Raw genomic sequence first — 10,046 nt, forward strand, 5'->3', positions numbered from 1 at the left:
CCAAACCCTCCACCCCTGATGGCCAGCGAGAGGCCTCCTCCAGAGGAAGAGCACAGCCAGCAGCACCGATAAAGAACTTTCTGATCTCCTTGCTGCTGTAATAACTATACTGCCTGGAGGGGAGGCAGCCATTAGGCCTGGGCCCTAAGCCGTGGACCCCCAGAGATTCATTTTCTCCCACATGCCAACCATAGTTTTGTTTTTCTCTCCTCCGTGCCTAAATGGTTTATTTATTTAAATGTTCACTTTCTTTATTTTAGATAATGTAAATTGTTCACAGGTCTATATTTGTTTTACTTTATTTTATTTATGTATTATTCTATTCCTCTGTACACCTGTTGCATGTTTACCAGTCTGTAAAGCGCTCTGTGGCTACCCTGCGAAGGGCACTATACAAATAAAAATGGATTGATTGATTGATATTATATACAGAGGCACACCTCTGAGAGCACTGCCCTGCACAGCCACACCAGCAGAGCAGCAGCAGGCCGGTGCCGTGGCCCGTGATCACTGCATGAAGGGAGGCGAGGCGGCCTGTACCCAGCTCACACCCTTTGAGTCGATGACGCCAGGACTTCAGGCAGCGCAGGGAACTTACTCTGTGATGGGGAAGAGGCTTTGACATGAACACTAGGCCAACTTTGGACTCTTAACCGAACAGCACAGTAATGTGAAGCCTTTGCTCCCACTATTTATAACTCTGTACACAGGGTACGATTCGTGAAGAACACAGGATATGTGAGAGCGCGGGGTGGAGTGATTTGCACAAAATGCCCTCTGCACACAGAAACAGCTGTAAACCACAACGCCTTATACGACAGCAAACAAGGACGTGATGCCAGTCAGTAACGAGGAGAGTCTAGAAGATGATTTATATTGAACTGTACTAGTCTGTGTAAGATTGGTGAAATGTCTTACTCAGTTCGGAGGCTGAATGTACAAACCTGTTTCAGAAGTGAGGATTTTCTTAGACATTTCCATGGCTTTCAGACCTCACACATCTATTGCTATGACTTAAATACCTGACCGAACATATTTGATTTTAAGGTTAAAGATACCTATTGTCTTCACAGATCAAAGACTGACATATTCAGAGAATATCTGACACATAATTTGAAACACAAATACATGTGTTATTAAATTCTAGGTGTTCCTCACGTTTCCCTCGTCCTGTAAGATCTGTGACCGGACCGTGAACAGGACAGGTCTGTTGGACATGAGATTGGCAGGATATTCATCGGTGTCCTGAAACACTGAGGACAGCTCATATGAAGGGTTTACTGCAGGCGGCACCGTGCAGCAAGGGGTGGGGGGGGACTGCAACGTGTGGCTCGCAGTGCTGCTGTATCCTCAGAGACCTGCGCAGCGGCCACTCAGTGTCACCGAGGTGTGCAGCCCTGTCCAAACACGCTGTGCGCTGATGCCGTGTTTATCGGAGGCTTGGGCTCAGTGTGCACACTGGGCGGGTTTGTTGTCACGTCTGTCCTCCTCAGGGCGGCTCAGGGAGTCGTGCCCCAGGCCTGCCAGGGATTAGGAGACGGACACGGCGAAGAGGATGTTGATTCTGCCAGTGTGCCCCAGTCAACAGCACGGCCCCTCTGCGCCGAGCCACCCTTCTCCTCGACTTACATATAAGAGCTGGGCTCCGGGATCGCTCACACAGCCCACAGAGACAGAGAGAGACACCATCACTGAGTCCCTGCTTTCAGGTAAGAGAGACACAGCTGTCCAGCACTTCTCCATCCCTAAGCTCTGACTTTCTATCTACTTATCTATGTATCTTTCAACTCTCTTTCTCTCTGTCCCTGCCTGTCTGTCTCTCTCGCTGTGTCCCTCTCTATCTATCTGTTCCTCTCGTTGTCCTCTGCATGTGTCTCTGTGTCTGTGTCCCTGCAGAAGTGTGGCCATGGCGTTGCTCCAGATGTCCGCGCTGCTCTGCACTGTCCTGGCGCTCAGAGTGGCTTCAGGTAGGAGCTGTGCTGCTGCTCTCAGGGGTCCCTGTAACTGGGGCCGAATGCGTAAAACAACACCATTATTTTTCTAGTGTATCTTTTCACAGATTTAACTGAAATCTTGTGTTTTTTTCAGATTTAAGAAAACATTAAGTATTTTTTCCCCTAACAGTTATACATATTTTGATTTTTTAAATAAATGTTAAAGATCAGTTTGGGAAAATAAATATTTACATTTACATTACATTTAGATTTAAGATAAATATCTATTGCAAAGCTATATATTTAATTTGTGAGTGAAAGATTTAAGATTTACTGTAATTTAAATAATTAATTAATAACCCAGATTGAGGTTTTAGGGCCATATGTATTTAAACTGCAAATATTTATTTTTCAACAGATATTTTGCATTTATTTAACAATTTTCAAAATCTAAATAGTTATAAATGTTTAAAAAAGGCTTAATTATTTTTGAATTCTGGAAAACCCCAGATGTGTGTGTTTGGGGGTTGGGGGGGATACATTATTTCTTAATTTTTTGTGTTGTTTGACATATGGTGGTAATATGTCTGGTAATGGGGCTACCCATATAAGAACACACGCTTATGGTAGAGATGTGTGATGCTCATATTCGTCTCATGTTAAATGCTAGTGAGAGGCCGTGGGGTTTTCCCTTCTTTAAAATGCCCATCAGCGACACAGCAGCTGAAGACCAGCCGCTGAGTTCACTGGTCTTTCTCTGTGCTGTTTTACACCATATACTTGAGTACGGCGCAGTTTTACTGCATTTATTCGAGTACAGCTAATTTTTACTGCATTTACTCAAGTACAGCGCATTTTTACCTCATATACTCAAGTACAGCGCACTTTAACTGCACTTACTCGAGTACAGAGCACTGTAACCGTATATAATCGAGTACAGCACATATGCCGCTGTAGATCCCGGCGCTCTTACCGTACATACTGGAAGGCAGGGCAGTCTCACTGGGGCGCTGACCCCGCCTGACCCTGCCTGACCCCGCTCTGCCCACAGGCGCTGTGATCGAGGTGGAGAAGAGGAGCCTGTGTCTGGACTGTCCACAGGGCTGGACCAGCATCGGTGAACGCTGCTTCCAGTACTTCCCATTCAAGAAGAGCTGGGCTGAGGCTGAGGTACCCGGGGCCGAGAGCAGCGCTGGCACAGGCTGGCGGGGCCTGGGGGTCGGGTAGGGGCTACAGGGCCTGGAGGGGGTGGGCTCCCTGTCGGCCCCGGGCACTGGGGCGTGCTGTGTGTGAGAGTGTGTGAAAAACACAGCATCCACATTAACAGTATCAACAGCAATAATCCAAAAATCAATAGTAATATTATTTGGACTGATTCTAACTAATCTCTCCCTCCCTCCCTCTGCCCCGCCCCGCCCTCTCCCCTCTGCAGCTGCACTGTCTCAGCGTGGGGGGGAACCTGGCCTCTGTAAGCAGTGCAGACGAGCACACGGCCCTGTGGCAGCTGCTCCGCGGCGCAGACAGCTCACAGCAGGCCGCCTGGCTGGGGGGCAGCGACTGCCAGAAGGTACCGTGCTGAACCGAATCTCACCCCCCGTGTGGCTGAGCTCGCCTGCAGGACCGGACTGAGCGGGCCTGAGCGGAACAATCATAATTAAAACATCTCTCTCTCTGTCTGTGTGCGTGTGTGTGTCTGCGTGTGTGTGCGTGTGTGCGTGTGTGTATGTGTGTGTGTGTCTGTGCAGGAGGGCACCTGGCTGTGGAGTGATGGCAGTGTGTTTAAATACACTGGCTGGAACCTTGGGGAGCCCAACAACCTGCTGGTAGAGAATTGCCTACATATGGGCTGGGCAGGTGGGTCTGGCCTGGGCACCTACACACACACTGAAGAGTCGTAGAAATCCAGAGAGAGATATATATTTCCAATCAAAGGTTTTTATGAAAAGCAGCTGCATGGAAGAGGTTCAAGAGGTGATCTCAAGAACAGTCTTAGAGAAGTTACAAACTACAGGCACTTTTATGCAGACCAGACAGGAGAGAAAGATAACAGACCCATATGTCTGTCCCGGGATGAGTGGAGTTTGGTGTCTGCCTGACAACTCATTAGGAAAACCCATATATGGTTAAACCGGGGAAAATGTAAGGCATATGTAATGTTTAATTATATATATATTGAATATATCAAGACCAAATGTCTGGAGAAAACTGGTTCTTATCAGACTGTTCCTCTGGGTATCAGGGTTGCACTGTGCCACAGTACCATAGCACAGTGAGACAGTGAGACAGTGACCTTGTTTACACAGACACACAGGGGAAGAAATGCAATTCATCACACACACACACACACACACACACACGCACACGCATACACTCACACACACAGATACGCACACACACACACGCACACGCATACACTCACACACACGCACACACACGCACACACGCACACACACGCACACACGCACACACACACACGCACACGCATACACTCACACACACACTCACACACACACACCTCCTCTGTCTCTCTCTCACTGGGCAGGTGGGCCTGGCTTGGGCACTTACACACACTCATACCTCCTTCTCTCTCCGTCAGCTCTCTCTCCTGATGTTCCAGTAATTTGCTGAGACAGGAAGTTTTTCAGGCATGTTAAACTGATTTTCAGAGTACACACACGCACACACACCAAGTGTACACACATGATATACAGGCAGAGTATACATATATCTTATACACATAGAACACACAAACTCACACACACACAGATGTACTACCCAGACACTGTGAGTCCTGGGACCCTGATGACTCCCCCATCTCTGTGTTTCAGGTCTGAAGGGCTGGAACGACATCAAGTGTGAGAGTCAGTACGCCTTCATCTGTGCCCTGAAGGGCGAAGGCGGCGCCGGGGTCGTGGGGTAGCCCTGAGAAGAGAGGGGTGGAGGAGAGGAGCAGAGGAGGAGAGGATGGAGATTCTGGAGAGGGCGCTCTCTCTCTAACTTGCCCACTGCTTCTACTTCTGAAATAAATTCCTTCTGCATTCCACACGTGTGATCAGTGTGTCCAGTGTGTGTGTGTGCACGAGGGAGTGATGTGCGAATCATGTAAAGGTGTGAAGTCATGGGCATCGTTAACGTTTAGTGATCCTAACATATTTATTGTATGTGTAAAAATGAACCTCACCGTGTATTTCCAATACAAGTACAGGTTAATTAGAAAAGGGGCCCAGTTTGGAGGATCGCACATCTCTGTTGCAACAGGCTGTTCCTGCTGTCTGCGTTACGCACGTTGCATCTCCCTCACTGCCCTGCCCCCCCATCGCTCCAGCGTTGGCTGTGTAGCCCCCGCCCTGTGGCAGCTGCAGCCAGCTGGCTTGCTTTGCCCCAGCGCTGATGGGAAGTGCCGACACCGCGGGGGCAGTGATCTAGGGGCGGGAGCACTGGGGCAGTGAACTCTGAGTCGTCCAAACAGACATCCCGTGGGTGTCTTACAGGGTCAAAACATCACGGACAGGACAACAGCCTGAATGCCCTCCTGGAAAACAGACGCACTGTGTCTACAGTGTTCATAACTGGGAGCCAATGAGACTTATAGTGGGGCCATAACATTTCAACTGCATGGCTAAAATACATACATACATACATACATACATACATACATACATAAAGGAAGCAAGCAACAGTAAAATAGATGTCTCCTGATTACAGCTGAGGACCGCTTCATGTTTTCTCAGGTTCATGCACAGATTTTTGACCTTGTGTTATTGCGTGTATCTTATAATGTACAGAAAAGTGTATGATAGTGTTCGTATAGCCCTGTGGATCGCCTTGTTGTACCGGTGTCAACAAAAATAAATAATAATTATAATAATAATGTGATACATAGCCACATGCTTCGTAATCTAATAATCCTGAGGTATGGGATGCTGTGATAAATAAGGGATTAAACTGATACAAATGACCACATATCAGGAGCAGTAACATGTTTATGTTTGTAATGGTGTTAAAAAATGTGGAAGAAAAAAAAACGATTTACTTATCTATAGAGTGTAGTTTCTTTTACATCAGAACACACATTTCAAGATGTAAAATGTTCTCACACTAATTGTGGGCTATTGGGGCTGCGTAGTGAATTTTCGGTGCTTTATACACAAACCTACCATTACAAAGCAATGGAGACCACCACTGCGGGGGGCATGCAGGCTTGCTGCTTTTGTGTTTCACGTGCCGTGTTGATCAAATACAATATTTTGTTTCTGCAGCAAAAAAGTTGCGTGTCTTGCAAATGTTCCAACACACACAGATTATTTATACATTACAGTATAGCCAGCATCATTAGAGTTGATTTACTGACCAGTTCTTGTTCTCGGTTTCACTCGGTGCTTTTGGTACACAGATGGAGATGCGTGAAAGATGAAGTGAAACAGTGGTGTTGCCCATACATGTACAATGTCTGCACTGGAAATCTAAAACAACAATTACATCTCAAAAGCCATCAGCCAATAGTTAAACACCAGCGTTTTAAAACACTCAGGAGCAGAATCTAATCATACTGTTTAAAAGTTGAACTTTTAGTAAAAACAATGTGAAAAAGACTCTGACTGTTCTTCAGAGGAGTGCCTCAGTAAGGGGGCTTTTCACAAGCCTGGCTTCCAGATACTCCTGCGTCTCCTCCACACAGCTCCTCCACAGGGACAAAACACTCCGAAGACAGAAGTGTGCCACAATAATTTATTTAGCATGGAGATTAAGGGAAAGTAACAGTTGATTATATGAGTGAAATATGCTCACTCTGCGCAGGCGGCCGCCCAGCTGCACGAGCCGCACATAGTGCGTGCCGTAGGTGTCAATCAGCTGCCGGTACTTGTGCTTGGTGAAGGAGCTGTATTGCAAGGGCAGCTGCTGCAGGTGCTGGGAGAATCCGTCGCTGAGGCGGGGATGCTCAGCCAGTCTGAAACTGAGAGGGACAGAGAGGCTCTCACACACTGCAATTTAGAATAAATACATATATAAATAAATTGTGAGGCCGCACGGGGTTGCGTGCTGTGGACACTCCTGGAACTAACCTGTGCCTCTCTGGACCCGGGGGAGGGGAGCTGCCAGCAGAACAGCTTACCTGCTGTTCCAAATGTGACTGGCTCCCCGCCTCGATAAAACAGGGAAGTGCCTGTCTTCCCATTGTAGAGAGGCAGGAGGAGAGCCCGAGGGATGGAGAGGAGTGGAGCGTGCCAGTGTGAGAGAAGAGTATTGAGGATAATAGAAGTGTAGCCTGACGGGACTTTATTATAACATTGACAATGGATTACGGATCACAGATTATGGACCAGTTGCCAGTGTGTTTGCTGTGTTTATTATTAATTTTATGTGTAGAGAGGATGCAGATGACAGCAGACAGGGACCCAAGTGTGGTGACAATGGACAGGAAAAACACGAATCCAAAAGGCAAACACTGCAACAAGGAGAATCCAGGAAGCGTAGAGCAGGGGTCCGGGCACAGGGGGAAACATGGGAAAACCAACAAAAGACTAGACTGCTCGGACTGGTACTCTTTGAGCAATTGAGACTGTGCAATGAGCACGGGGAACAGAGGGGGATACACTCAGCACTGACACGCTAGGGAGATGCAGGACAGGTGTGCTCATTGCTTGGGAAACAAGAATCAATCACATACGCATGTTGGTGAATAAGGAGCAAATGAACTGAAAGAGGAGGCTAAAACTTGGGTAACTGGTGGTGAGCTGGAGAAGGTCATGTTGAGGACGTGACTCAAGCGAGGCTCAGGAGGAGCCGGGGTTTTATTTGCTCTCCTGTCTGTTTTGGTTTAGCACACTGTTGAATAAACGCACAACTCTTTGTGTTTCCTTAAACCCACCTGAGAGCCCCAGCAGTGCTGGTCCTGCCCCCCACTGTCACAAATAAAACATGATGCGATCCCTGCCCGCGCCTTGCCTCACCTGTAGTGCTTGCAGGTGATGTCGTGGGTGGCGAAGGTGACTTTGTGGCTCTTGGCGAGATGTGCAGCAAACCTGGCAAGCTGCGACTGGCTGCCCCCCAGGACAGCCGTGCCAGTGGGGGCCAGGTCCAGCCCCACGGCCCAGTTGCTGTTGATGTTGGAGGCGGAGCTCTCCAGCAGGGCCTGGGTGGAGGGGTGCAGCGCGGCGCTCATTCGCAGCCTGCAGTCCCCCAGGGACAGGGGCAGCTTCTGCAGCCGGTGCTGCACCAGCGGGTTCTCACACAGGGTGCACATTCCGACATTGCCTATTTATATCATTATTTTTGTTTACTATTGTAGCGTTATGTTGGGTGTATTTTGATAAGAGCATTTTGGCTCTGAGCTGAAGCACTGACCTCTCCCCCCCAAAGTTATCAGATTTCCTTAGCTCATCAGCTTGGAACTGGTTTGCATCAGAGTGACAGTTTTGGGGAGGATGGCACCAAGAATGGGCCGAATGGTTTGGAGTCCTGCTGTGAAATGTCTGGAGAAAGGGGCCTGTAGGTGATAAAAACTCTTTGAAGTGGACGAGAGCCGAAATCCCAACATAGAGCTACGAACCCGGGCCAACCGGCATTTCCAAAAGATGGCATGGATTGACATCAGTCATAAATCAAGCCCCCCTCCAATAGGACACTGGGGGCTGAAACCGAAATCCAATCTCAAAAATTCAAGAACCAATCACCTATTGATCTGACAGACTATAAAGAACAGCGCACGGTCTCTTTCTCTCTCTCTCTCACCTGAACCAGAAACTCGCTGCCACAGCTCAACCTGTAGCTCTGTTGCCAGAACCGGAACCAGAAACCAACCAAGTCTTTGCCGGCAACAGAAGAGTTAAACTGGGAGAAGGAGATTGAGCTGTACGAAGAATTCTTTTAAAGGACTTTATTAAATAAAGAACTTTACAGACTGTGCTGCCCGCCTGTGCCCACCTGATCAGTGGAGTTTTACAGCTGGACAATTGACTAAGTCGACTGAATACGAAAGTGTTCAGTCATTTACATAGCTATTTGAGTCTTAAGAAACTTGACCCTTGGAACGAACAGGGCCCTGCTTTCCTCAAAGACTTTGTCTTCAAGTAACTACGGTGGAAACCCTGCTTGCCAAGAAGATTTTGTGCACAACCTTGGAGCCTTCAAACCAGTGGAAAATCTGTTTGGAAAAGACTCTACATTCGCGAAACCCCAACTTCCAGGTGCATCGACTGAGTGGAAGTTCTTGGACAAAGCCGAACCGGACTGCCTTTGTTCCAAACCACACGGACCTCGTGCCGTGTGCTGTTATCTGAGCCCGAAGCCAGAGAGGCCTCTCTGCGACGAAGTTCACATAAGTTTAACAGTTTGGAGTTCATGATTCATGACATTTGAGAAATCAATTAGAAATGTTAATCTGTGATTCATAACTCTAGAATGTGTAATATCATTTAGTTTTCTTAAATATAAATGTGTGTTGCATTAAACTGTTTTGTTGATAATTTTAGGAATAAAATCTGTCAACGCCGAGAAATATCTTCTCATTCCTGTTTAACTGTTTAGTCTGAAATTGACACAAGTGAATAGACATTAGATTATTGGTGGCCCTGCCTATCCTTAATCATTGAATAATAATCAGTTAAGGGAAATTGTGGTAACAAGTAATGATAGGATCTTTCTCGGCACCTAAACGTAAATGAGACTGATATATATATAACGAGAAGTTACCTGACATAAATACTAACCTGTGTAGTTATTTAATGTCTGACTAACAATACTAATGAGAGACTCACCTTCGTCTTACTAACCGGTATTGTAGTCAATGTGTTTATAACCTTTTTTTTCTTAACGATTTGTGTTATCATATGCGATCCCATGGTCTTTGATTTGGTCACGGAAGTGATTTGTCTTTGATTTGTTGATCTAGAGTTGAATTTTAATTAATTTTTCCCTTTTGTATAATTAGTGTAGTGCTACATTTAGTCTTTGTTTTGAATAAATTTGACAATTTATATCTTTGGAATTGGTGTCTGCGTCAAATTATTACAGAAATTGAGTTCTACAAGATTCCAGGATTCGTGATAAGGTGATACTATAAATTCACTTCTTTAATTGAAATTTATAAGTGTACCTTACGCTACACTATTC

The 10,046-nt window shown here is 46.7% G+C and overlaps 1 protein-coding gene across 2 annotated transcripts; it reads left to right on the forward strand.

Annotated features, from left to right (window-relative positions):
* Positions 1-1,553: 1,553 nt before the first annotated feature.
* LOC136760621 (galactose-specific lectin nattectin) lies at positions 1,554-4,977 on the forward strand. 2 transcript variants are annotated; one of them, XM_066716102.1, is made up of 7 exons: positions 1,554-1,709; positions 1,897-1,967; positions 2,986-3,104; positions 3,367-3,501; positions 3,680-3,788; positions 4,531-4,579; positions 4,763-4,977. In XM_066716102.1, the coding sequence occupies exons 2-6, from the start codon at positions 1,907-1,909 to the stop codon at positions 4,560-4,562; spliced, it is 456 nt and encodes a 151-aa protein (XP_066572199.1). In that variant the 5' UTR covers positions 1,554-1,709; positions 1,897-1,906; the 3' UTR covers positions 4,563-4,579; positions 4,763-4,977. The 2 variants fall into 2 exon arrangements, with proteins under 2 accessions (XP_066572199.1, XP_066572198.1); XM_066716101.1 differs by lacking the exon at positions 4,531-4,579.
* Positions 4,978-10,046: the final 5,069 nt, after the last annotated feature.

The sequence above is a fragment of the Amia ocellicauda genome, chromosome 2, assembly GCF_036373705.1.
Source record: "Amia ocellicauda isolate fAmiCal2 chromosome 2, fAmiCal2.hap1, whole genome shotgun sequence".
NCBI lineage: Eukaryota > Metazoa > Chordata > Actinopteri > Amiiformes > Amiidae > Amia > Amia ocellicauda.